The 27,952-nt window shown below is 50.1% G+C and overlaps 1 protein-coding gene across 5 annotated transcripts; it reads right to left on the reverse strand.

Annotated features, from left to right (window-relative positions):
• Nucleotides 1–589: 589 nt before the first annotated feature.
• Nucleotides 590–27,260, reverse strand: SSUH2 (ssu-2 homolog). Of its 5 annotated transcripts, none has more exons than XM_003358510.5 (12): nt 27,193–27,260; nt 19,463–19,561; nt 19,022–19,103; nt 17,359–17,488; nt 15,541–15,601; nt 14,011–14,135; nt 12,855–12,917; nt 10,979–11,064; nt 9,556–9,648; nt 8,449–8,554; nt 6,591–6,698; nt 590–2,489 (listed from the first exon to the last, which is right to left on the reverse strand). In XM_003358510.5, exons 1-12 carry the CDS (start codon nt 27,218–27,220, stop codon nt 2,343–2,345), a joined length of 1,128 nt encoding a protein of 375 aa, XP_003358558.3. In that variant the 5' UTR covers nt 27,221–27,260; the 3' UTR covers nt 590–2,342. The 5 variants fall into 5 exon arrangements, with proteins under 5 accessions (XP_003358558.3, XP_084845386.1, XP_005669800.2 ...); XM_084989260.1 differs by having other exon boundaries at nt 590–2,581; XM_005669743.4 differs by lacking the exon at nt 19,463–19,561.
• Nucleotides 27,261–27,952: the final 692 nt, after the last annotated feature.

Raw genomic sequence — 27,952 nt, forward strand, 5'->3', positions numbered from 1 at the left:
GGTTGTCCTTTGGCAGGGCAATAAAGAAAGAGACAGCCACTTGAGTCTGGTGCTCTTCTACTGAACCAGGATCAGAGCCATAGTGTCTGGTGGCCAGTTTGGGGGTTAGGGCTGCCCTGCCCTTCTGCTCTCTACCCTCGAGTGACTTCAGCTTGGTCTGGGGCTACACAGCAACAGCCAACTCAGGCAGAAATAGCAAATTAAGTCACATCCTGGCTGCAGCAAAGGTCATACAAACAGATAACAAAGCAAGGGGAAACAGGCAAAAGTTATCAAACAGCTGGATGACCCAGGGACCATCTGGGATTTTGTCAGAACCATCAGAATAAAGGGACACTGTGGCTGAGGGCTCACTGGGGCTTGATTAGGTCAGTGTTTCTGTAATCCAGTTTATTCCAGCTGGATTTTTCTCATTGGGTCATGTTCACATGCCAGCAGCGTGTATGAGCCACATGGCCTTGACCTTAACACACACGAGACTCCCTTTCTGGCCTAAAATGACATTCATACATAGCCCATTTACATACCAGTTTTGAAAAAGAAATGGAATGCCCAAACTGAAACATAAAGGAGGAATGAGAAGAAAGCAGTGTTTTCATACATGTATTTCAATCTGTGATGCTTGAGCACAGTGGCCTGAGGAACCCCAATAAAGCCATCAGAGGGTAACAAGTTTGGACTTAAGAGAAGGGAGAGGATTAGAAGCCATTTCAAACAAGACACAGGGGAACAACAACCATCAGAGATGAACACCAAGTAACAATAAGCATTGCATTAAGTTGTAATTGACCAGACCTTGTAGAACTAAGTTCTCCGTGACCGTTGGCAGCACGTGGAATGACGCTCCTCTGTATGGATATCCCTGAGTGCTGGGGACACCTCAGCTTTCCTGGACTCTGTCCACCCAATGCCAATAGCCTTGTTTCCAATTATTCTAACAACCCAAACCCCTCCTCTCCAGTTGTCCAATGCCCAGAGGCAGAAAAGAAGCATCCCCTTGAGGACCACAGAGGTAGTCACACACAGGGACATCACGTTGACACCAGAGGTTGGAGGCCTTGGCTCCTCAGACGGAAGGAGATGAGCTGGAGACCCTTTGTGTTACCCCTGCCACCACCAGGCTCTGCCCCCAGCAACCAAGATATACCCCAAACCAAGGCACAACTTGTGCCGCCCTCGCCCTCCCCACACACAGAGACCAGGGCATGGCTGGAGGCAGCCACACCAGGAGGTCTGCAGGTCTCAGGCATCTCAGAGCCTCTGGGATCCATCCCTTTGCTCCTCAGTCAAGTTCGTACACAATGATCCACCCAGCCCCCGAACTGCCCTTCCAAAGCCGACCAGGCATTCAATGTGCAGTGTGCCCCCTCCACTCACCCACTCCCCCTGCAACAGGTGGAGTTCCAGCGTGTGCTTGGGTACACGGGACATCCAGGTCATGTTCTACTCAATGGGCAGGTTCTAAGGCAGCACATGTATCCAAAATAGTTTCTAAAATTTACCTGTCCACAGGCACCAGGTAAGAGATTGGTGTACAGATCCCCAGCTCATCCAACACAGCAGATTTTCTCTCTAGCCTGGGACTACCTATTTCTTCAATTACGGTGGGCATGAGGGGTGCTTACCCTGAGAGCCACCATGTTGTAAGGAAGCCCACACTGCAAGGAGAGACCATGTATAAGTGCTCCACCTGAGAGCTGCCATCAACCACCAGATATCTGTGCAAACCAGTCTTCGGACAATGTTGGCCCCCCGCCCTTAAGCCACCCCTTCCTTCAAATCTTCCAGGCAAGGCCCCAGACATCATGGGGCAGAGATCAGCCATCCCACCATGGCTCCATCTAAATTCCTGAGCCACAGAATGAGGAGTACAATTTTGTTTGTTTCTGCAAAGTACACTATTTGTTGTGCACTATTTGAAGCGCACTATTTGGCAACCAATTCCTGTGTACCTTTCAGTCTCTCAAAATCACTCAGCTCCACAAAAGACCCACACTTGCAGAGACACACCAGAACTGAGACGGACCCAGGGAAAAACAAAATCAGCCCCACACTCAATCAGGGCTTTTGCTCAGAGGCCAGAGGCAAAGCCCCCACCCTTTAAGGGACGGTTCCTAAAGGACTGTGTGTAGTATGAATTCTCGTAGGTTAAACACATGACAGATTCCAGCAGAGGGGCTCCAGAAAGACTAGTCATTTGACAGAGGAGTTGAATTTTCTGGAAGGACACACTGGGGTTTGCATGTAATTGTCCAGAGCAGTCAACAGTGAGTCAATGCAGAAACCTCCGCAATCCTCGATGGCAAATGTGAGTGGCAGACGCTGGGGGCAGCTGTGCGATGTCAGAGTATGGTGCAGCCGCAGCAGTACTTCTCGGGGTAATCCACCACGTACACTCTGTGGTCAGTGCCGTAGATGTAGTAGACATAAGTCTTTCCTTGGTACCAATAACGAACTTCCGTGAGAGGGACCAGCTCAATGGTCTGGCGCTGAGCAAACAATCGACCGAGAAAAACCTTAGTGTTCTGATCAAGTCACTCGCCTGCTCAAGAATCTTCAGTGGCTCCCTACTACCTGTGGGCTGAAAGTCATGCTCTGGAGTTGGCCTTTTGGCTCCAGCCTGCCTTCTAGATGCTTCTACTATGCTCCTTCACACACCCTAGCCCTGGCCCAAACTGACTTCTCATCTTTAACCATCATCTGATTCTAAGTTTCATGAGGTAGGGATGCAGACATCCCCAGGGGAGTTTCAGGAGGACTGGAAAGCCAACGGCCAAACAGGACATCTTCCTCATGTTTTTAGGTGGGGAGGGGAGGGGGCAAGGCAGAGAAAGGTGGATGTAATGTCATTTGAAACATTTTTATAGTAAGACAACAATAGAGCTATTAGGGAGTGGATTATATAATTGGGATGAAATCTTAAGAGAAAACCTAGACACCAAAGAAATTCCAAAGTTTGGTGGGCTGCTTTCTCCAGGCTGTTTTCTCAGACCCTTCCCCCTCTACCCCAGGATTTTCAGTGAGAAAAGACTTTAAAGTTTCCCCTCTGTTTACAAATGGGGAGACTGAGGGTCACGGAACTTCGAGTTTGGAAGATCATCCAGGTCAAGTTCCACCTCTGGCTATACCTGCTTCAAGCTCAAATCTCCTCCCTCATGTCCACATCTACCTGAGAGCCTGGGGGGCACCCCACCCAGGGGTCCTAAATCCCTCATTCTCTGATCCCTTTTCTGAGCAGTTTCTCAGAACCTCTGGACAACTACCTGCATAACCCACATGATGAAGTTACTCCTCATCCAGCCACGCTTTCTCAGGACGTACTGCAGGCCAGGCTCTGTGCCAAAACCCCATGTTCCTCCACACAAGCTACTCCCCATCCCAGACTCAGATCTGGGGATCCCAACCCCAGAGGGAGGTGGTATGGGTGGCTCAGGCTCAGACCCTCCTACTTGCAGGAAGTCCCCTCCTTGGGAAAAGAACCCAAGACTCCTCACAGGAGGTGACAGTCCAGAGTCCCTGGGAGGAGAGGGAAACAGGCCAGGGAGGGGACCTCAAGAAGCAGGCTCCTTTGGGTATAGACAGAGGGTGAGTGACACTACAGCCAGAAGAGAGGACTCAGCGTCTGGGCATTTACTTCCCATGAAGCGGTCTGTGTGACCTCCCTCCCTCTTCCTCTCTCTAGGCCTCAGTTTCCTCATCTGTGAAATGGGGATTAAAATTTCTCTATTGCAAACTTGTTAAGAAAACTGAACAAGATCATGAGACTGAGTTTTCTCCATGTGCTGGAAACTGACCTCCAAGCAATACTTTTGGAGATAAAAGAAGATCCCCTTGCCTTGTTGGTACCAGAGACCCAAAATGGGAGCTAAGAAGTAAGAAGCAATGGGAACCAACATGACTGCTTGGAAAGCCAGGGGTCGTGGGTCAGAACCACCCTTGTTTCCAGACTTTTCTACTAAGATCAGATAGCCCAGCAAAACCACACCCGCGTGCCTCTATTTCTGACTGAAGAGGTCTCAGATTGGAAACCACAGGTTGGTCAGGACACCACCTGCCATCCAGCGGTTATCTCATCATCATCGGCCATCCATCTGCTTGCACGCCTTGGCCGTGGCCCTGGAATGGGCAGATCCCAGGTCTGAGAGGGGAGGCCAGGGCACTACACAGTGACAGCTGTCTCCTCACGTGGTTCTACTCACTAACTCCCCAAACCTGAACAAAATAGCAGCATGAATCTTTGTCTATAGATCCAGAGTCAAAGGACAACTTAGGAAAAATATTCACAGAAGTGGCCTCTTCTCCCATTACATTCCTTTTTAAAGGAAAATGCATGTCTGCCCCTGGTTCAACCCTCCCGGCTCTGGACTGACTCACAGATGGCTTGTGTCACCCGAGATGAGGCTGTGTCCTCAAGGAAAGCCCAGGAGACCCAGGGTCTAGACAAAGGCTTGCCACTAAAATGCTGGGTGACCTCAGGCTGTCACTGCCCCTCCGCCTAATGAAGGATTCAAAAAGGACTCGAATGGTCAGCCTCAGCAGCAGAAAGGTCCAAGCAAACCACTTGTGCTAAAAGCACATCCTGATCCTCTTGTCAACTCCAGAGTGGACACCTCAATACTGGGGGCTCTTCACTTAATGCCCACCATCCTGTTCCAATGCAAGGGCCCTTACAGACCCATCTGGGGTCTTCTGTGTATGGGACTGAAGAGCAAACATTAGCTCCAGGCGAATGGCCACTGAGGTGTGACTGACACTCAGGGAGCCACTGGCTATACCCCCCACTCCATGTGGCCTGTCCCTCTTTCTTCCCCAACTCCCCCACCCCTTTACCTATCTCTCCTGGGAGCCCTTCCTTAACAAATGATTCACACACAGATCCCCATCTCAGAGCTGCTTCTGTGGAGCCCAACTCAAGGCAAGGTCCAATCGCACCCATTTTACAGATGAGGACATCAAGGCCTACAAACAGAAGAGAGGGGCCAGGAGCCATGACTATGGCCAGAGCTGGAAGCAGGTCCTCACCTGGGAAATGACTATCCCTGCATGTCTGCTGGATGACAAGGGCCCTGAATCCCAAATGCAGCTGATGTCACTGCAAGCCTACCCTGGCTTTCAGAGAGTGGCTTGAGTACCCTGAATGCAGGTGATAATACCATTTCCATGGAGTTGGGAAATTGTTCTACTCCTGGGCTCTTCCACTAAGAAGCTGTGTGAGCTTGCCTAAATTAATCCCACTCTCTAGGCCTCCGCTGATTTACTGGAAGAGTCATGAGGGTCAGCTAGACCAGGGGTAGCCAACAAGGGCCACAGGCCAAAGCCGACCCATCAGCCCGTACAGTGTTACTAGCATTATAAAAATGTTGTCCTCAATACCGGAAAATTTGAAGGTTTCATCTAAAAATCTGGACTTCAGAAAGTCTGAAATCTCTGACCCTGTGCCACACAGAATTGAGGGGAGGCCTGATCTGCCTTCTGGATAAGCAGGCCTCCCACCCACAGCACCACCCACCCACCAAGCCTTTGAGTTTGCAGTGCCCCCATTCCATGCTCTCTGAAGTTCATTCCAGCTCCAAGATGGTCAATATGAATTTTAAATTAAACACATGCTTCTCTCTTTTGCAAAGAGGGGAGGTGTGCACAAAGGAGGTGAACGTTCACTGCCAAAGGAACAGAAGGAACGGGCATTGTGAGCACTGGCTTCTGGCTTTTTGAGCATGAAAACACATGAGCTCATCCTTTCAAAACCTTCTGAAGAGGTCGGAGCATCTTTTTTTCACAGGTGAGAAAATGAACTTGAAGGAGGAGTTCATAACTGGCCCAGGACCACTTCGGGATGTGGGAGAACCAGGATTTGCACCCAGTGTGGAAGATTCAGACCAACACCACCCCTGACGGACCCCTCATGACAGACCCTCGCAGAGCGCAGGTGCTGGATATTTCCTGGTCAAACCTTCATCTTCTACCTGCATTTCTTTCACCCCCATTCCCTCCCATCCTCCATCTCTCTCTCTCTCTCTCTCTCTCTCTCTCTCTCTCTCACACACACACACACACACACACACACACACACACACACACCGACTGGCTCCTGGGAACGCAAGGGGCACCACCGCCATCTAATGCCCATTGATAAGGCTGCACATCAACCAGCGTGAGTCTTGGGAGGCAAGGAAAAGACAGGCCTGGGAGTAAGGAAGACCTCTGAGGGGCTAGACACTGGGCTACAGTCCTGCCTAGGACTCTAGATCTGCAACTTTCCTTTCCCCTCTCTGAATACCAGAGAGTGAGAAACCAAAATCACTCTGAGCCACATTCCCATGCAAAACCCTACAAGTTTCCTGTCACTCTCAGGATAAAATCCAAACCTCTCACCGAGGCCCCAGAGTCTGGCCTGCCCAGCTCTCGCCACACAGCCCCAGGTCTCCAGTACTCCCTGTGCTCCTCGGTCTGGGGCTCCTCCCCTCCACCCCCTCCCCCATCCTTCTGCCCTGCCACTTTCCTGAAGGAGCCTCCCAGCAGAGGCAACAGTGACCTTGGAGCCCCAGCAGCTGGGCAGCTCACCTCCCACCGGCCCCAGCCCACTGGCTCACCTGCTGCAGGACGCGGGCTCGGGAGGCCAATGCAGCGCTGTGCTCGGCGATGCCCCGCTGAGAGGCCAGAGAGATGTCCCTCAGGGGGAAGTCCACAATGGGGTACACCTGGGAGAGACGCAGACCCCTGCCCTGACCTGGAGCCCTGGAGGCTGATGCTGACAGACTGCCAGAGCACCAGCCCCGGGAGGGAGGGCCCGGGTCCTTGGGGAGAGAATGGGTGGAGCTTGTTAAACCTCTGCTGACCCTGTTAGAGCCTCGGGAACGCCAGCAATTAAAAAGAGGTGCTGTCGACAGGAAACTCCCCCACCCTTCCGGCCTTTGCTGCCACCTAACTAGGGATGGTGGTGGGCTTCTTAGAGGGGTGATGCCTGAGGTGAGCCTTTAGGAAGCCAAGGGAGGGATTGGGGCAAAGAAAGGAGCAACTATTATGAGAACTATTATGCAGCAGTGAAGAAGGGACTCCTGCCATTTTCAACAACATGGATGGAAGAGGGCATTATGTTAAGTGAACTAAGTCAGAAAAAGGCAAATACCCTATGAGCTCACTTACATGTGGAATTATTAAAAAAAAAAAAAAAAACAGAAACTCCCAGATACAGATAATTGATTGGTGGTTTCCAAAGATAGGGACTGAGGAGATGGGTGAAATGAGGAAGGGGGTCAACTTCCAGTTATTAGATAAATAAGTCTTGGGGATGTTATGTACCAAATAGTGAGTACAGTTGCTAATTCTGGATCTGATATTTGAAAGTTGCTGAGTAGATCAAGAAGAAAAAAAAATCTTTAACTGTGTGGCAATGGATGTTAACTAGAGTTACTGTGGTGATCATTTCACAATTATACAAATGGAAAATGATGTACACCTGGAACTAATATGTTATATGTCAATCATATCTCAATTTTTAAAATTCATACTACAAAGTGAAAGAAGCCAACCTGAAACAGCTACATACTGTAAAAAGAGAAAAGAAAAGGAAAGAAAATGAAATGAAAAAGGAAGAAAAACTGACCCTCCCAAAGAAAACTGAAGGAGGATGTCCCATAAAGGCCGAATTCCCTGCCAAGGCTGACAACAGGGAGCAGCAAATCTTTTCTATAAAGGGCCAGATAGTAAATACTCATGCTTTGAAGGCCAACTACTGGACTCTGCCCTTGCACCTCAAAAGCAGACGCAGACAATATGTAAACAAACAGGCTGTGTGCCAGTAAAACTTTATTTATAAAAGCAAGCCAAGGGCCAGAGTTTGGTGACTCCTCGTGTACAATATCTGGCTGCTGGCAGCTCTCAGCTCTTAGCTCCTTGCCCTGCCCAGCTCCTTGCCCTCCAGAGTCCCTGCCCTCTGCTGCTCCTCAGGACCTCTGTTCCTCAACTGGATACCATTGCCCCCAGGGTCACACAACCCACTCCCCACTGCCCTGACCCCCACCCCCAGAGGAAACACCCCCACTTCCTGTCTCTCTACTTGCTTGTGTGTTTCTCAAAGACCCCAAGCACCAACTGACACAGGTGAAAATACTATTATTACCTTCCCCTCACTGAGTGAGAGATCTCAGGGCAGGATTCTATTTTATTGCGTCCTCATGGCCTAGAATAATACCTGGTGTAGGAGGAAGGTCTCAAGGTTCGTGCAAAGGAAGGAGGGGCAAAACAGGGAGGGAAAAGGAACAGAGAAAGAAGGGAAGATCAAATATGTAAAATTCAAGACAGAACTGGCCCCTTGGTGGCGTCCTGCACAGCCTGTCTTTCCAAAGGAATGCAGTGCCTCCAAAACACCAGAAGACCTCACCTCCCTGGGGGCTGGGGGCTGGGGGTGGGGGGCACACCCAGCTCCCCTTGTGGCAAAGCCCTCCTTACCATGGTGTTTTCATCCTTAAAAAGGATCTCTCCTCTGGCTTTAGCAAGCAGCTCCCCAGGGCAGTCCAGCTGGTGCTCAGATACAAACTCAAAAAGGTTGTTCTTCCTGGAATTGAAAAGGATGAGGAACAAAGCCCGTGGGTCTGTTAAGAACATAGGTTATGGGAGTTCCCGTCATGGCGCAGTGGTTAACGAACATGACTAGGAACCATGAGGTTGCGGGTTCGATCCCTGGCCTTGCTCAGTGGGTTAACAATCCGGCATTGCCGTGAGCTGTGGTGTAGGTTGCAGACGCGGCTCGGATCCAGCGTTGCTGTGGCTCTGGCATAGGCTGGTGGCTATAGCTCCAATTCGACCCCTAGCCTGGGAACCTCCATATGCCGCAAGAGCGGCCCAAGAAAATGGCAAAAAGACAAAAAACAAAAAACAAAAAACAAAAAAAAAAAGAAAAGAACATAGGTTATGGAGTTCCTGTCATGGTTCAGTGGTTAACAAACCCAACTAGCAACCATGAAGATGTGGGTTCAATTCCTGGCCTCACTCAGTGGGTTAAGGATCCGGTGTTGCCATGAGCTGTGGTGTAGGTCGCAGACATGGCTCAGATCCCCCATTGCTGTGACTGAGGAGTAGGCCAGCAGCAACAGCTCTAATTGGACCCCTAGCCTGGGAACCTCCATATGCTGCAGGTGCAGCCCTAAAAAGACAAAAAGACAAAAAGACAAAAAAAAAAAAAAAAAGAACGTAGGTTATGGAATCAGGTAGACCAAGGCTGGAGTGCTTGTCTGACTACCAGTGGGACCTTGGGAAAGTGCTTTAGCCTCTCTGGGACTCAGCATCCTCACATGGAAAATGGGAAAGTAGTGAAGTACAGACAATTCTGTTACCTCCTGTCATCCTCACCTGTGATGCGCTTATTATCAAGGTGCCTGACAAACTCTAATGCACTGGAGCTTCCCTGACGTGGGGATTTAGGACCCTGAGACTCCTCTCTAGCAGGTCTCTGCACTGTGAAGCCCCCAGTCGAGTGGGGCTTCTCTGTGAAAACCAATCCAGGTCACATCCCCCAGCCACCCCCACCAGGCCACGGTGTCAAGAGCTGCCACATACCACGCGATGACCAGCTGGATGAAGTGCAGCAGCTTCTTCTCCCCCTTGCAGGTGGCACAGGTCTTGTTGCCCCTCCCCGAGCATGTGCTGCATCTGAGAGGAACACCATCAGTACCATTCAGTCATGGCATCCTGGTGGCCTCCGAGCCCCACCCCCCACATCCCTCCTCTGAGATGTGGGCTGTGATGGGCAGGGATTTCTTCCATGGCCCACCATCCAGACCTCCTGCTTCTCATAGCAGTGGCCTGATCTCCCATTGGAGACCACACTTTTCCTGCCCAGCCTACATGGTTCCTGAGCTTATCCCCACCCCTTCTGTGACCAGCTTGGGACCTCAGCCAGCCAATCAGCTTATTCCATCTCTCTGGTCACTGCAGCTGATACAAAGATTGACACATGACCCACGTGAGTGCCCTGAGATCCACCCCAGAACTTTTGTTGAAACTATCAGGAAAGGGCCACCCTCTTTCACTGAGGTTACTAAGTTTGGAGCTGCTGGCCCCTCTGCCACCACAGGAGACAGCCTGCCTGAGAATGAAGCTGACACAAAGGTAAGCGGAGTGAGGGATGGAGATAGATTGCTGGTGACATGGTTTAAGCACCTCGATCCAGCTGTACCTGAAGTCATCCTGGAAATATATTCCTAGACTTTTCCATTACATGGGCCTAAACATTGATTTTTTTTGGCTAAAGCTAGCTTGAATTGGAGTTCTTTTACTTATAAATGAGAGAAACCTGAGTTTCCTTCCAAATCAAAAAACTTATTTACCCTCCACAGGTGGCAGGTGCACCCCAGCCTCACCATCTGGCTTGTTAGAGATGGCCTGGGTGTTGTTAGAGATGGCCTGGGTGTTTGGCCTTGATGAGCCAAAAGTATCATCAACTAACATAACTTTGAAAAGTCTCACTCCTCATGGTTTCCTGTTTCCTTTTAAAGATTTATAAATACATGAAAGGACATCATGTCCTAAAGGCAACGGCCCACTGTTTGCAAAGGCCTGTGAACAGGGATGGCACTGTGTTGATTTGGTCAATCAACCGACCTTCCTGGAAGACTCTGCAGTAGGTTATAAACAAGGGTTTGCCTAGACCCAGAATTTTTGGATGATTAAGAATCTCACATTTGGTTGGTTTTCCATATTCACTTCCCCTCCACATGAGCAGGAAGAGGTCTCCTTAACCCCCTGCCTCCCTTCCTGCCTATAGTGCCTCGTCCCTGCCCCATGAGCTCCACCCCCACCTCAAGATACCAGACCTCAAGAAATTCTTACCTAAGTGACGGCATGTCCAATGCACAGAGCTCTGGGGACACAGGGGTGACAAGAAAGACAAGGTGCCCACTTGCCTTACCAAGGGCAGGTGGTAAAAAGCAAGAGCGCCACTGGGGACACTCAGCTCTGTGCCAGGAGGCCCCACTCTTACCTCCGCCGGCCGGACCCTGAGCACATCTGACAACGCCGGGCAGGCTTGGCTTTGCGCTTGGCCCCGCTACAGGATGGGCACCGCACCTGTGAACACATGCAGCCTCAGCCCCCAGCAGCCTCCCAGGGGAGCAGGCAAAGGGCATCCTGAGACCTGGTTCCATTCCAGCCTGTGATCTTCCCTGAGCCATTTCTGTACCTCTTCTCCCTGGCCCTCAGGCCCCTGGTCTGTAACTTCAGAGGGCTAGAGGCAGAATGCCTTTGGACCCCTCCAATTGTAGCTTTAAAGACCCTGCATCCTAACATCCCTGCTCCTCCTGAGACATCAGCCTTCCCTGCTCCTCTCTGACCCCTATGACTCCAGGGACCATCCCCAACCAAACAGCCATGGCTGGAAGGTGGGGGGAGGGGTGGGCTGGGGAGGAACTTGGTGTTGGAGAAGATTGGAGTTCATCTTGGAAAGGCCCCCAGAGATGGGTCAGGCTACACCCCCACAGTGGGCTCAGGAGGGCCCCCAAGACATTCCAGTAAAAGCCTGAGGAAGGAAAGAGCTGTGGAGCAGGTAGAGGGGCAGGCATGCAGCAGGCAGAAGGTGGGCACCAGAAGGGCAGAAGGGCAGGTGGGCAGATAAAGGATAGAGGAGGCCCAGCTTAGAGCAGCAAGTGGTCAGTGTGTGTCCAAGAGATTGGGCATAAATGGGAAGGGGGAGAGCAGAGAACAGTCAGGGACGTGGCCTGACTGCTGGGACCACTAGTAGCCTAGAGATTTCTGAGAGAATGCTGATGCCACGAAGGCCTGGTTGGGTGCCAGGGAGCCACACTGGGCCGAAGAGTGGACTCTTTCCCCATCCTGGAATTTACATCTACCAGAACCTGAGAGTGTAACCTTATTTGAAAATCATCTTGGCAGATGTCATTAGTGAGAGTGAGGTCATACTGGGAAAGGATAGGCCCTACAGCTAATGACTGGTGTCCCTGTCAGGAGGCTGTGAAGTGATGCACATGGAGAGAGGCCAGGAAACCATGGAGGCAGGCAGAGGCTGGGCGATGTGGCTACAAGCCAAGGACCACCAGCCACTGCCAGGCCAGGGGGAAGACAGATGGCTTCTCCCTCAGGGCCTCCAGGAGGAGTTACCCCTGCTGACACCTTCATTTTATTTATTTACTTACTTATTTATAATTTTTTTTTATAATTTTTTTTTTGGCTGCACCCACAGCATATGGAAGTTTCTGGCCCAGGGATTGAATCTGAGCCACAGCTGTGGCAACACCAGATCCTTTAACCCACTGTTCCAGGCTAGGGATCAAACCCGCACCTCTGCAGCAACCCAAGCCGCTCCAGTCAGATTCCCAGCCCACTGTGCCACAGAGGGAATTCTGACACCTTGATTTTAGTCTTCCAGCCTTCAGAACTCTGAGCAAATAAATTTGTTATTTTAAGCCACCCAGTTTGTGGTTATTTATTACAGAAGCCCAAGGAAACTAATCCAAAGCCTACATCTATGCTGTCCCTGGAAGGCCCCGGAACTTCACGTCTTGGCACTTGCCCTGTGGTCACTTGTTAGCCTGCCCCACAGACAGAGGATCTCTGTGAGAAGGACCGTAGGTCTTAGTCCTTCTACAGCAAGCAGGTACTTAAACACTCGTAAGTAGAGGAAGAGAAGAAAGAAGAATTAAAATCATAATGCATCAAAGTCAGTAGAGACTGCCCGATCCAATGTTCCCATTTTACAGGTAGGAAAGTGGAGGCCCAGAAAGGGAGGATGAGTGGTCTGAGGTCATCGTGTCCGGGAGCCCCAGGCCCCAATCCAGCCCTACCTCCCTCCCCACGTGGCCTCGCTCCCACATATCACTTACCAACAGCCACACATGACTCACCGTGCCAGCCCCATGGCAGCCGCTGCACTTGTAGCGTCCTCGCCCGTGGCATTTGTGGCATTCCTGAGGGTGAACACTCTCCTCCATCTGGTTTCCCAAGTACCAGCAGCTCCTGGTTTCACCACCCTTACACTCATCCCCACCCCCATGATGTCACCATCCCACACACAGAAGTCCAGCAGTTCAGGCCAAGGTGGGAGGATGGCCATTCACTCTTGTTTGGGACTCTCAAGGGCCTTGAATGCCAAGCCAAGGAGATCACGCTACCATCTCATCAGATCCCCAGCTCAGTCTGTCCTGGATGCTAAGATGGGAGACTGGGTCTCGAGCTCCCACATCCTAACTCACACCCCCAGGCTAAACCACAAAAGCTAGCATCCTTTGCCCACTAGGAAGCTAAAGTGGTCTTTGGGGATAGAAGACATAAAAAATGGAGGGCATTTTTGTGAATGGCAGTGAGCTAGCTACTGGAATTCAATCACTGAATCAAAATCACTTTTCCACCCTGGAGAAAAGAAGGAAACACTTTCTTGATCTCTCAAAGCCCCCTTCATTTTATGATGCTATGAAAACTCATAGGGTAAAATTACATGCTTGAATCAAGTTCTAAAGTGAAAACAAGGCAGGTAATTAGATGAGAAGATAACATAAAACATCTCAGCTGTGTTTTTGTAACACATCAGGCTACTCCCACTGCCTGTCCTGATTATAATTCTATAAAATAGTATGGATGTCAACTTCTGCTCCCCTAATGACTTTCATGCACAAAAAAAAAAAAAAAAAAAAAAAAATCCCGACAATGCCTTAAATTTATTTTATATCCATTTCATTCAGCTATTTATCTACAGGCCAAAAAAATAAAAAAGGTAAAAACACTCAGATGGTCTAAAAATGCAAATGCTTACTATTTAAAGCTTGTGACAATTGTGTACCATCCTGTTGCTGTGTGAATACACCCTAATTTGCAAGAAATTTTGTATGGGACTACATTCCATACACTGGGTTTCTTAAGAATTCTGCCTATTTGTTGACCAAGGAATAACCCACCAGCCTGGCTTCTGGGTTTCTTTTTTAAAAGGATGGAGTTTGAAGCAAACCAGTGGGGCCCAGACAGTTGGCTCAGAGAAAAGGGCAAAGATTCCAATCAGCTCATTACCTTGACCAGTGATGAGTGAGGAACTTGGAACTTCCTGGTATCTTCCTGAAACATTGGGGGGACCTGGACCTTGATGTCCCAAAGCCTGGGGGAAGTCCCTCTTTGTGGCCCATCCACAGAGTGGTCTGACAGAGAAAGGGGTTGTTGGAAGATCAGCAAACGGCTGCGAGGACCAGCTTTCTTTGATTCGCCAAATGGTACAGAGGTTTCATCCAGTGCCAGGCATTAGGCTAGACCCTGGGGCTAAGGGACAGGGAGGCCAGTGTCCCCTTAGGGTCTGTGGTTAAGCACCCATGTATTGAAGTCAAGCAGACCTGACTGACTCCTGGTTTGGGTACTTCCTAGCTGCAAAATTCAGACAAGTTCCTCCATCCTCTGCCCTTCAATTCTCTCTTTTCTAAAATGGGGATAGGAATTCCCGTCGTGGCGCAGTGGTAAACGAATCCGACTAGGAACCATGAGGTTGCGGGTTCGATCCCTGCCCTTGCTCAGTGGGTTAACGATCCGACATTGCCATGAGCTGTGGTGTAGGTTGCAGACACGGCTCGGATCTTGCGTTGCTGTGGCTCTGGCGTAGGCCGGTGACTACAGCTCCGATTAGACCCCTAGCCTGGGAACCTCCATATGCCGCAGCAGCGGCCCAAGAAATGGCAAAAAGACAAAAAAATAGATAAATAAATAAATAAAATAAAATAAAATAAAATGGGGATAAATGGTGAAATCTACTACATAGGATGGTAGTAAAATTTCACAGCAGAAGGCACACCAATGCTTAGCTGAGGGCTGGCACATGCCGAGGACCCATAAACAAGGACTGTCATCACTATGGTCACCACCTGCACCACTGAACTTCTTTCTCCTATTCCTCCTCCATTCAAGGAGATGCATTACACAATATGATGGAATATGATAATAGTAAGTGCTCTGGACAAGAGGTGCAAAAGGGGCTCTGAAAACTCAGAAGACTGACTTATTCTTCTGGGAAGGGGGCAGCAGGAGAAGAAATCTTTAAAGGCTTCATCAAAGAGGGGATGCATGAACAGAGTCTCGAAGGATGAACCAGAGTGGTGAACAGGGAGAAGAGGTGGGGCATGGGGCTTCCCAGGCAGAGACCTTTCAGCCTCTAGGGGGGTTAGCAGAAGTCAGGGTGGCACAGCAAATGGGGTGGGGGTCTAGAGTCCCAAGGAGGTGCTGGGGCTGGCCTGGGAAGCAGGCAGGCACCCGAGCACCCTCTCTGTCTTAGCCGTCTGACCTGGCGTGGAAGCACCAGTCTGTGGCCAAAGGCAAACACTAGACTTTTTCAGGCCCTTCTGCAAACCACTTCCTGGACAGGAAATGGTTTGATCAGCCCTGGAAAGTCTCCAAGAGGAAATCCCCCCACCCCCCAATCTCTTACAGGGGATGGGAAACCGAGGCTCCGAGTAGAGAAGCATCTTACTCAGGGTGAGTGGCTGAGACAAGTCCCAAAGTTCTCCCCCAGCCCCTGCCATATTTGCCCCCAATTAAAACAATTGCAGACAACTCACTTACTAGTAAAGGGCTGAAACGTCCACTCACTTATCCTGGATTCGCTGAAGGTCTCTAGTCGATACTACAGAGGAAAAACAGCATGTACCCGCTCATGCCCTTAGGAAGGCAGAGTTTTCGGCCAAATGATGGAACTCCCAGACCCCAGGCTCAGCGCAGAGAACAAAGGCTCCCACGCAGCGCCCAGTGCCCAAGGGCTGCTCGGAACAGGCTGGCAGCAGTGACTTCTGTCACAGATGATCAGGGACATCTGCAGGGGTCAGTCAGCCCCAGGAAATCTCCTGTGACTGTGACCAGCACACATCTGGGTGACTTTAGTTCCCCATTTCTTTATACACAAAAATGGTCTACAAGGCAAGTTTTGAAGCAAAAATTGTCTTTTGACAGATGGAGGCAGCTGGAATCAGCCACTCCAAGTGCCCCCTTTGGAGGAATTTATCTGATATCAAGACACTCACTCTGAAGTTCCCATCATGGCTAAGTGGTTAACAAACCTGACCAGTATCCATGAGGATGCAGGTTCGATCTCTGGCCTTGCTCAGTGGGTTAAAGATCCGGTGTTGCCGTGAGCTATGGTGTAGGTCGCAGACACGGCTTGGATCCTGAGTTGCTATGGCTGTGGTGTAAGTCAGCAGCTACAGCTCTGATTCACCCCCTAGCCTGGGAACCCCCATATGCTTCAGGAGCAGCCCTAAAAAGACAAAAAGCCAAAAAAAAAAAAGACACTCCGTCTTAATCCTCATCCACAGAATCACAAAACGGGAAGGGACTTTGGCCTGGCTCCTTTTCCACTTGAGGAAAGGACTGCTCAGAGATGTCAGTTGACTTGCCCAAGGTCACACAGCTATGCAGAGACCTTGTACCCCAGATCCCTGCTCTGACCACTTCCTGCGAGACTGGTTTCTGTGTGATTGCGTGCCTTCCAGCCACCAGTGACACTACAGAATGTGAACTTAAACCTGTCCCTATCAAGGCAGAAGGTGACAATGGTGTAGTCTCCGTACCAGACACAGACCCTCCCTGGAGCCTCAGGCCTGAGAGTGGTGGATAAATGATCCTTAGCAAAGATGAAACTTGGGGGAGGTGGAGGGAGCTGGGATCAGGGGAGGAGATAGTCCTTTCCCACCCACCCCTTTGGGAAACAGATTAGTTGTGTCTTTAAAAACAGGGCTTTGGAGTTTCTGTCATGGCTCGGTGGGTTAAGCACCCTGCTAGTATCCATGAAGATGCAGGTTTGATCCCTGGCTTCACTCAGTGGGATAAGGATCTAGCACTGCCATGAGCTGTGGTGTAGGTTGCAGACCTGGCTCGGATCTCGCATTGCTGTGGCTGTGGTGTAGGCTGGCAGCTGCAGCTCTGATTCGACCCCTAGCCTGGGAACTTCCATATACTGGCAGGTGCGGCCCTAAAAAGACAGGGGAAAATAAAGAGGCAAAAAATAAATAAAAATAAAAACAGGGCTTTGGTACCAGCACCCCTAAGTTTGAATCCCAGTTTGGTCACTCCTAGCTGCATGTCTGGGGGAAAGTAACTCCAGCTCTCTAAATGTCCAATTCCTCCTCTTAACTGGTGACAGCAATACCCACTGTGTAGAGCAGCTGGCAGGATTCGATGAGACATATATGTAATGTGCTTTTTGTGATGCCTCATGCAGTCAAGCTGTTCGGTGTGATTGATAAAAATCATTCTTCGTATCATTATCACTATAGACCCCAGAAGTGGCAGAAGGGACTGCAACGTCACTGCCATTCTCACGCACTGCCCCCCTCAAGGCTCCTTTCTCCTGCCCCCACCAGCCACCCACCCCCCCAGGCCTCTCACCCTGCAGAGGGCCTGCTGCTTCAGCTCCCTGATGACAAGGTCGCCAGCGGCCGCACTGCCATAGCAGCACTTGGAGTTCACGAAGCTGAGGAGGGCTTCCCGGGCCACCTCCTCTGTCACCACAGGGACTCTGTTGGGGACCAAGCAGAGGGACGATGGGTGCAGGTAGAGCCTGCAGGCTCACCCAGGCCAGCCAGCCCTTCACTGTGCAGATGGAAACTGAGACGGGAAGACAGGAGCGTCCTGGCTCTGGGTGTCCAACTGGGGAGGGTGCTTCTGGCATCAGGAACTGCGAACAGACGCCCAGGGGCCCAGGGGGGAAAGTGGCAGGTCCTTTGAGAGGACAACAAAACCACTTTGGCTGAAGTGTGGAGCTAGGGAGACAGGTTGATAGAATCTTAGAACTCAAAACAAAAACAAAAAACAAACAAAAAAATGCAATTTAACAGATATGAAAAACTGAGGTCCAGAAAAGATGTGACACAGCTAAAAGGAGGCATTGTTAGGCCAGTCAAGGTGCCTGCCCTTGGGGACCTCAGCCAGAGGAGCTGTGACTAATGGTCATGGAAAGACCCCAGCTGAGAAGCTTCTGACAGCTGTGCCCAGAGAGACTCCCCGTGATCCTGCAGGATGGAAGCTGCAGTAGGTGGGAAGGCAGATTCTAAGTGACCATTCCTCGGCCTTGTCTCTGGATGACTCCCCTCCTTCTAGAAGATTCTCCTGAGGCCCGGCTGCCATGCCCCTCAGCAAAGCCCTCCCGTCCTGACTCCTTCAGTAAGCAGGGGCCCCTTCCTCCCTCCTCTGCACCGCATCTTCATATTTTTCTCCATGGCAGCCCACCTCCAATGTAAGCCACGCCCCATGCACGCTGTGTCCCCAGCAACGCCATCCTGATGGCCTGCGTGTCTGAGGGCAGGTGGAGGTGCACAGCAGATGAAGGGTGTTGGGGGGCAGAGGGGCCAGGATGACTCCACACAGGAAGCAGAGTCTGAAGACACACCCAGTGGGCCAGGGAGAAGAGAGGTAGACCAGGCAGCAGCAGGGCCAGAAGCACCTGGAGGACACTGTGGAAGGCAGGACATGGCCACCCCGCCCAGAGGCAGGAGCTGGAACAGACATGGCTCCACCTCAAAGCTGTATGGGCAGCAGGAGCTCTGCCCTGAGTCCTCCAAGCAGGGAGGTGAGTCAGGAAGCAGAGCTGGGGGTCAGCAGACCTTCAGTAAAGGGCTAGATGGTAAGTATTTTAGGCTCTGTGGACCACACGGCCTCCACATCACCACTCAACTCCACTGTCATAGGGAAAAAGCAGCCACTGTCAGTAAGGAAATAAATATGTGTGACCGTGTGCCGATAAAACTTGATAGACAGAAACAGGCGGTGGACTGGATCTGGCCCAGGGGCCATAGTTTGCAACCCCTGATCTAGACTAGGCTTTCAACACCCCCCTTGATAGCCAGACAGCCTGCAGAGCCTGGTAAAATACACATACTCCTGGCTCCTTCCCTGGAAAATCTGATCCAGTGGGTGTGGTCCCGATGCACCATCAGGGTTGAGATCCAAGGCCCCTGAGATCCCTGACAGGGACTCCCAGGGGGACAGTGGTAACATGGGGATCACCACGTGTGAGCCCATGTGATAGCTCCTGAGGGTTTCCAGAGCTCACCTGTGTTCCAGGAACCAGGACCAGCACCGTTGATCCTGAGGTCTCCCCGGAGCCTCCAAAGGGGGGAAGAATATCTGGTGTCCTGGAGGAGAGGCAGGAGTCAGGGGCTCCACAGTCTGGCTCAAAGGCTCAGGTATGTGTGGGGTGAAAGAAGGAAAGATGGGCTGAATGTGAGAAAGAACAGATGAAGAAGAAGAATGGCAGTTCTAAGATCAGCATTATCCTGGTCTTAAATGGAGATGGACATGGTCATAGAAGGGCCGTGGACATGGCCTATGCCCTCTGTCCTCCTATTCCCTCCCAACAGTGACAAAGGGCTTCTCAGGGCCCCCAGGGGAGAGGGAGCTCTCCCAGCCTGGCCTATTCCAGAGACACCCCCATTACAGCATAAGCCCCAGGAAGAGGCCTCAGGACTCAAGACCCCACCAACGAAAGACTTACTGTCCCCTTGAAGAAACCAGTCACAGCTGGGCAGCCTCTCCAGGAGTTCAGCCGGGGGTGCCAGAGGACTCTCAGCCTCAAAGCTGAGGTCCACCACACCTGCAGAAGAGCGGGGGGTGCTGAGCCCGGGGTTGGGGGGATGTGGGGAGCAATGCTGACAGGTGAGGGCTGTGCATCTTAAAGAGGCCATGATTTGGTGGGTCTCTGGCCCCATGGGGACACCCAACACAGGGCAGGCAGTGATGGGGGGTTGGGGTATGACAGCAGCAGCAGAAATAACAATGATGAGAAAAACCTTAAGAAGAGCAGCTCCTATTTGCTGGGCACCTACTGTGTGCCAGTCACCAGGACAAATGATTTATAAACAGCATCATATTCCACAGCCTCGGGAGATAGGTATCAAATGGCAGGTGGGCACACTTCTTTGATGCTTCTCTCATCAACAGTCAGGTCTGTTTCCTCCCCCTAAACCTGGACAGGCTTGTGACTGCTTCACCAGGGGAATATAGGGATCAACGAAGAGATTATAGCTCCTACTTCTGGGCTCCTGAAGCCCCTCAGCTTCATGACTGAGCTGCCAGGTAAGAAATCAGACTGTCCTACTGGGGAGGCCATGTGGAGATGCCCTGAGACTTCTCAGAGAGAAATAGAATGCAGCCTTCCAGCCACCCTGCCAAGCCATCAGACATATGAGCAGAGCCATCATGGATCCTCCAGTCCAGAGCAATTGCCTGCTGAATACAATGAGCCACCCTTTTATGGACTGCATGTCTGTACCCAGCCCCCAACGGAGTGATATTAGGAGCTGGGACCTTTGGAAGGGGGTTAGGTTTAAATGAGGTCTTGATGATGGAGCTTCATGAAGATCAATGTCCTTAGAAGAAGAGAGACTAAGGGTTTCTCCCTCTCTCTCCTTTGTGAGTACTCCGTGAGAAGGCAGCTGTCCACAAACCAGAAGTAGGCCCTTTCAGACCTTGGACTTCCCAGCCTCCAAAATAGTGAGAAAAAAAAAATGTTTGTTTTTTGGAATGCCCCTTCATGGCTTAGTCTGTTAAGAACTCACCTAGAATCCATGAGGATGCGTGTTTGATCTATGGCCTTGCTCTGTGAGTTATGGATACAGCCTTGCCATGAGCTACAGTGTAGGTTTTGGATGAAGCTTGGATCTGGCATTGCTCTGACTGAGGTTTAAGGCTGGCAGCTATAGCTCTGATTTGATCCCTAGCCTGGAAACTTCCATATGTCACAGGTGCAGCCCTAAAAAACACAAAAAACAAACAAACAAACAAAAAAGGTTTGTTGTTTAAGCCACCCAGTCCATGGGGTTTTTTGTTTGTTTGTTTGTTTTTGCTTTTTAGGCCCGCAGAATATGGAGGTTCTCAGGCTAGGGGTCTAATTAGATCTACAGCTGCCAGCCACAGCCAAGCCAGATCCAAGCCACATCTGCAACCCACACCACAGCTTACAGCAATGCCGGATCCTTAACCCACTGAGTGAGGCCAGGGATCAAAACTGCAACCTCATGGTTCCTAGTCATGGATTCATTTCCACTGTACCATGACGGGAACTCAAGTATATGGTATTTTTATTACAGCTTACATCAGCTCAAACCAATATAGACCCTAATCAGTCACACATGGAGCAGAAGAATCACCCAGCTGAGCCCCGTCCAAGTTCTTGACCCAGAATACCATGAAATCTGATAAGATGGTTGTTGTGTTGTTTTAAGGCACTGGTGTGTGGGCAGTTGGCCGTGCAACTTCCTCTACTGGGCATCTTTACTCTGAGACTCTACACAGAGCCAACCAAGACTTTCTGGGAGCCCCAATAGTCTAAGGCTCCTCCTGCATCCTTTCTCTTCTCACAGGTATCTGACTTGAACTGTGGTCTAAGAATGGTCCCTGCCTACACCTGCTCCCTCTCCCCCTGTCCCTGCACAGGTCTCCTCTGGATGTCTCAAGCCATATTGGTGTCTGGATCTTGGATGACCCAAATTGACACACCACTAGCACATTCTACCAATGAGGAGACTGAGGCTCAGAGAGGTTGTGATGGGCCCAAGATCACGCAGTCAGTGAGTGATGGAGTTGGAAGAAACCCTGGTTCTTCTGTCTCCAAAGCTGCTGCTCTTTCCAAGTACTTTTTATGAGGCAAAGCCTTTGCAAGAAGTACTCACTACATAACTATTTTTTAAAATCTCATCTTAATCTTCCAGGCTGTGACATAGATGCGTATGGCTCTGAGACTCCAAGGAGGAAAGCATAATAAGACCTGGCCCCTGGAAATGCAGGACAACACATAAAGCATCTCCCATACCTGCTGCCTCACCCCACCCTCCCCCCTGGAGGTGTGAAAGGCAGGACTCGACATGAGGCATCTGAGGCTCAGAGAGTTTACTGAAGTATTCCTAGGGTGCACAGCATTGGAGTTAGAGCAGGACAGAGGCTCCTTACTCCAGTTCCAGTCTAGTGGGCCACCCATTAAAGCTGTTCCCCAAAGCCCCCAGGCTGGTGAATAAGGATCCCTCAGCTCTGTCTTTCTAATGGCCAACTGATCACAGGAAGTTGACTTCAAAGGGTAAACTGACAAAGAGTGGAAGGGGATTCTCTCTGCAGTAACTCTCTGAAGCCCATTCAGGTCATGCTTCCAGCTGATCCACCTCATCTCCTAGATCCTTCTCTTTTCTGCAGCTCTTTAAAACCTATAGCACTTTATCACTACAAAAATTAAAACAATATGTCCTGTCCTTAAGAGTTTAATAAAAAACAGAGGCCAGAAGAATAAGCAGATTGTGGTCAAAACTGGAACAGTCTAGGTTACCTGGAAGTAGAGACAGATGTCAGGTGGTGAGGAAGCCTGAACGCCTGAACTCTTGGCCAAGATCAGTGAAGGAGGGCGTGTCATTAAAAAAATAAACAATGCTGCTATACCAGCACCTCCATCTCCCAGCTGCAGATGTACTTGTCCTCTGACACTAAGAAATACCTATGCATCTCTAAACTTCTTCCTCCTTGCAGGAAACTTCCAAAGGAAGCTGAAATAGAAGAGTGTTTGTAGAGAGTGCCTTTCTCAGCAGGCAAACTTATCTTCATAAGTAAATGATTCTGCCAAGAAGTAGGTGAGAGCCCTGGGGCAGATGTGGGTGTGATGTAAAGTGGCATCATCCCAAAACTTCAAACCCTTGTCCATGTGTCCTAAAGCCACTAAGATGAGAAGTCACCTGGAATTAGTCTTCAAATCGTGGCTCTCAATATTGTTTCACTTCTTGAGTTTATCAGCATTCTAAGCTATTCTCCACCGGGGGCCCAGGGATCAGTAAACATTCTCTACAAATAGCCAGGTGGTAAATATTTCAGACTCTTGGGACGGTATAGTCTATCTCAGTTACTCACCTTGGCCATTGTGCCCTGAAAGCAACTGCGAACAATAGACAACTGAGTAAGTGTGGCTTTGTTCCAGCTGAACTTTACAAAACAGACACCAGGTCAGCTTTGGCCCATGAACTGTATTTGGCCCACCCTGACCTGATGCTCATCTGTGTGGGGGGCTTTGAGGAGGATCAGGAAGGGGGAGGCTGGAATTTGAACCTTTCTGGGGCTGAGGTCCATGCATATCCGTGCAGTTTCTATGAGCCCAGTTAACAAAAATCAAGATGAGGGTCAAGGTTGGACTCTAGCTGGGGATGATGAGCATCAGTATCCCTGGGCACAGTGATTAGGAAGCCGGGCTCTGACAGGCTGGTGTCTGAGCCAGTTAACAGGCGACACTGTGCCAGGCCTCATCCTCCTAGCACTTGACTCCCCTGGCTGTGAAAGAGAACAGGTGACATTTGTACTCATCTAACCAGACGAGTTGTACACAGCTCTCAGCCCCAAACTGGGCATGTAACATTCAGTCATTGTTTTGGACCTGAGGAGGGAGGGTCTTCCTTTGTGCTCCTTTAAGCCAGGGGACAAAAGTGAAATGTCAAGCACGGGAAGAAAGGCAGGCCTGTCACAGCCCCTCCCCAGGGAGGGCCCCCACCCACCCAGAAGCCTTGGATCTGCTGAGGCATCGATACCCTCCTGGCACAGAAGACAAGGAAACGCCACGTGGCTGCTCTGTCCTGCCGGAAACCAAACAAAAGGGGCAGGAAGCAGGGAAGAATGAGAGGTGGGAAACTCAGAGCTCCATCCATCAACCGGGAGCCACCTTGACCTCTGGCCATTTGTCAGAGCTAAATTAATATCCCCATTATGTTGTGGACAAAAATAAAGACCTCCAAGCTGAAGCGCAGGAGGCTGCGTCATTTCCTGGGCAGATCGCATGGGGCACAACAGGAATGCCGACGTCACAGGACATTGTGTGGCGCCCAGCATGGGGGCCGCCAGCCACATCACCATTTCCACGACATCGGGCTGAGTTCCAGGGCACCCAGCCAGCTGGACCACTGCTCCCTCACACATGCCATGCCCAGGCCAAGGATGGTTCTTGCACGCTTTTGCACCTCATGACAACCACTGTTTTCCCCATTTCGTAGAACAAGATGAGGCTCAAAGATGTGATTTAGGATGAGTTCGCACAGTCACAGCAGAAACAGAAACAGTACTTAGAACTTAGATCCTGGCTGCAAGCCCCACAGCCTTTCCACCTGGGTGAATACTCCCCTGCTCCATGCACACATATCATATGGTTACCAGGAGAGCTTGGCAAAGTGCTCCCCAGGTGGTGTTTCTGCTCACCAGGCACCAGCTATTTTTCTTTTGTATAGGAAGGAATTTTTCTTGTGGAGAAAGATGTCATTAATGGTAACTCCCTTAACTTTCTCTATTTAAAAAGCCAGGTCCTTTAATTTTGGAGGATTAAAGGACTCCGCATCTTCTGCCCCTGATTCCAGGTTAACCATTGTCAAAGCACTGAAATCATGTCGCAACTCTGCTCAGATGGCTCTCCACGGTCCGTGTGCTTTCCTTTGTTTTTTACACTTTTATTTATTCATTTATTAGCCACACCTGCAGCATGAGGAAGTTCCTGGGCCAGGAATCCAACTGGAACCCCAGTAGTGACAACACCAGATCCTTAACCACTAGACCATCAGAGAACTCCCTTTTCTTCATTTTATATCTTACCTTTTCCAAGAAGTGTGAGAGCCCCTTTTGGACAGGGACCCCAACCCCCTCCCAACCCTTGCATACAGTTGGTGCACATAAATGCCTCTGGTTTGAACTTCATTTAAGAGGGTCCGAGAGAGGTTCAAGAAGTCAAATTCACACAGACAGAAAGTAGAATGATGGATGCCAGGGCCAATGGGGCAGAAGGCTGAGGAGCAAGTGTCTAATGGGTGCAGTTTCAGTTGTGTGAGAAAAGATTCTAGAGATGGATGGTGGCAAGGGGTAAGGGTTGCACAACAATGTGAATATAGTGTACACTTAAAAATGGTTAAGATGGTAAATGTTATGTGTACTTTACCACAATTTAAAATAATTCTTAAAAGAAAGGTGATTCAGACAATCCTAAGATTAAAAAGAAGAAGGAAAAAAAATACTGTTTTGCCAAGAACAACCAAATAATTGGCCATGCTATTTAATGGACTTCTTAGCAAGACCAGAAAGCCTGACCAGGTCACCCCCAATCTCACACATCTCAGTGGCTCACTAGTGCCCATAGCTAACATCCAAGCTTCTGGCAGATATGGCCCTATGCTACCCATGCGACAGGAAGAAAAGATTCTCATCTGCCCACCTGATGGGACAAAAGCCTTGTTGTGTGGTCCAGAGCAGAGAAAAGGGAAGACAGCAAACGGGGGTGGGGCTGGGAAGGGGGTGGTAAAGAACAGAGCAGAAACAGAATGGGAGAGAGAGGCAAGCCTGCCTAAGGCTTGAGAGAGAAATGTGGGAGCTTTGGGGTAAGTGCCATCAAGAAAACATCTAGGGGAGCAAACAGAAAGTGCACAGTGTGAGTGAGAGCACCAGGGAGTCAAATGGCAAAGAAGTTTCCTCCACCCGTGTCAGCCCTCTCTGTGCTCCACCAGACAATGCAGTAAATGAATGTACCACTGGTTTTCAGCTAGTTGGGATGTGGAACTCGTGCTCTGTAGAAAAAGCCCTCATGCCAAGACACGACCACACTCAGCTGGGCTTTCTGAGGGCTGCCTCTCCTTTGAAGAGGCAACTTGCCATGTCACGACCTTGATGTTTGCACTTAGCGCCCCCCGGCCCCCCACCAACACACACACACACACAGACACACACACAGACACAGACACACACACACCCTCTCCATCCCTACTCTGGCTATTCCTGCCCACAACACCAGCCGTTGCCCAGTTCAACCTGACTCAGCCATGACCTCAACTCCTGTGAAGCCGGCTGGGTGTGGTTCCCTTATCCGTGCCCACTCCCCATCCTTGCTTTTCTCAAAAGGCTCTGCAAGAATAATGTGCAAAAAGCCACATGGGGTCTGACTCCCCCATGAGACTTTGAACACTTTAAAGGTAGGTTGACAGACCCACCCTGGTCCCCTGTCAGGAGCTTCCTTACTGGGGCATCTTGGGGGAAATCACTTTATTTGTTAGGGCCTTGATCTCATTTCCCTACAGCAGGGCTTTATAGGTCTGCTCATTGGGAGAGACAACTGAGACAACAGACAAGAGCAGTCACTACAAACAGATTCAACAGAGTCCTGAGGACCATCCCTAAGCTATAACATGACTTCAAAGTAACCAAGTTTGGTAACTCTGAAAACGAACTAGTGCCACAGACCTCTCTAGGATTTGAATGAAAGTTTTGGACACTCCACCCCCTGACACACACACAAAGCACATTCACACAACATCTTGCCCTCACCTTCATGGTCTTTAAAGTAAGAACTCCCAATTTATCTCCCTTTACAGATAGGGAAATTGAGGCTCAGAAAGGTTAAGTGACTTGTCCAAGATCACACAGTCAATTTGCAGCAGAGCTAAGACATGAACCCTAGCCTCCCAATTCCCAATCTGATGCTCCATTGTGTTGCCCATTCCAAATTCAGGATAAAAATTTCCTATTTTAAAACATAGCACATCTCTTCCTAAAATACCACTTCCTGGAATTCTGAACGGGATCAGTGGCATCTCTGGAGCCCTGGGACGCAGGTTCCAGCCTAACACACTGAGTTAAGGATCCATAGGTCGAAACTGCAGTTCAGATCTCATCTCTGGTGCGGGAATTCCATTTGCTGAAGGATAGCCAAAAAAAGGAAAAAGAAAAAAAAAAAAAAAACTTCCTTCTTTATCTCTTTAAGTAGTTCTTAGTTTCCATTATATTTCTGTCGCACCAATGATAAGATGGGGTCGCCAGGGCTATGTTTCATGTGAGGAAATGAACAAGCCGGCTTTTTGCTAGAGGAAGATCATGCCTAAAGACATTTTACTGACATTTCTTTAAAATTAACCTCATTTAAGAACTAATGCAATTGTGGCAAATGAAAATCTTCATATTCAGGCTCACATGCAGCTCTGGGTAGGGGGAAGGGGGACGACTATCAACCAGAGAAAGGAAGGAAAAAGAATCTAAGATTTGGACCTGCTTCTCCATTGCCCAGAGGCACCTAATATAAGAAGAGCCAGCAGGATGCAAATGGGCTTTTAAGGTGGAAGGAAGGGAAGATAGGAAAGGATGCTCTCAGCAAACGGACAACCAAGGACAGCGGGAAGGTGTTGGCTCAGCACCCCACAGAGGCGGGCACCCCTCACCCTGACCGCCTCTACTTACTGTCCTCGTCACTCAGATCCCTGTCCATGGTCCAGACGTGCAGCCAAGGAAATGTCTGCCTGTGCAGTGGACTCAGGCTGCTGGGATCAGAGAGACTACCCTCAGCCCCTCCCAGAACAGCGGGCCCATTGTTACTGATTTGAATACAACAGAGGGAAACATCTGTGGGGAAGCACCAGGTCCATCAGAGCAACTGCTCTGGACCCGGCCTCCAGGTTCCTGAGCTCCTCCTCACAAGATCCTCTACCTGCCAGGTTCTTGCATGCAGATCTCCACCAGCATGCTCATACAGCCATCTGAAATGGGCCTTTTGAGAAGCCCATTTTTCTGAGCTTGGATTCAAACCCTCATCTAGTTTGACTCTCAAAGTTTCTTGCCCCCTATGCTACATGGTGCAAAGGTAGGAGGCAGGCTCCTGAGTGTGGTGCAGGCAGGAGAAGTGGGGGTACAGAAAATATCAAATGTAATAACCACAGGAAGTTTTCCTCCCCAAGTGAGAGAGGAGATACACGTGGCATCTCTGTCTTGAGCACCAGCCTCCCAGGCTCGCTGGGGAAACTTTAAGGCTGAGATTACAAGGTGAGGCTCTGAAGCCTCACAACACAATGCAGGCAGAGCCAGCTTCCCATCCAGACTGCATGGGCACAGCTGCCACCGCATCAGCCCAGCTGCCTGTGAAACATCTGTGGGGTTTCAAAGGGATCTGCCTGTGCTGTCTGAAATAAGGCTCCAAACTCCTGCAGCCCCAACCCTAGCAAGA

The sequence above is a fragment of the Sus scrofa genome, chromosome 13, assembly GCF_054392235.1.
Source record: "Sus scrofa isolate SSC_HxYL_T2T_F1_AM1 chromosome 13, Sscrofa_HxYL_maternal_Yorkshire_Landrace_v2.0, whole genome shotgun sequence".
Taxonomy (NCBI): domain Eukaryota; kingdom Metazoa; phylum Chordata; class Mammalia; order Artiodactyla; family Suidae; genus Sus; species Sus scrofa.

Excerpts from the sequence above, each read along its gene's own strand:
- SSUH2 (XM_084989260.1), bottom strand. The coding sequence starts at position 27,220 with ATGGACAGGGATCTGAGTGACGAGGACA. Across the intron at positions 19,104-19,462 it reads CTGGTTTCTTCAAGGGGACA|GACACCAGATATTCTTCCCC; the intron begins GTAAGTCTTTCG and ends CCTCTCCTCCAG. Across the intron at positions 9,649-10,978 it reads TCAGGGTCCGGCCGGCGGAG|ATGCAGCACATGCTCGGGGA; the intron begins GTAAGAGTGGGG and ends TGTTCCTCTCAG.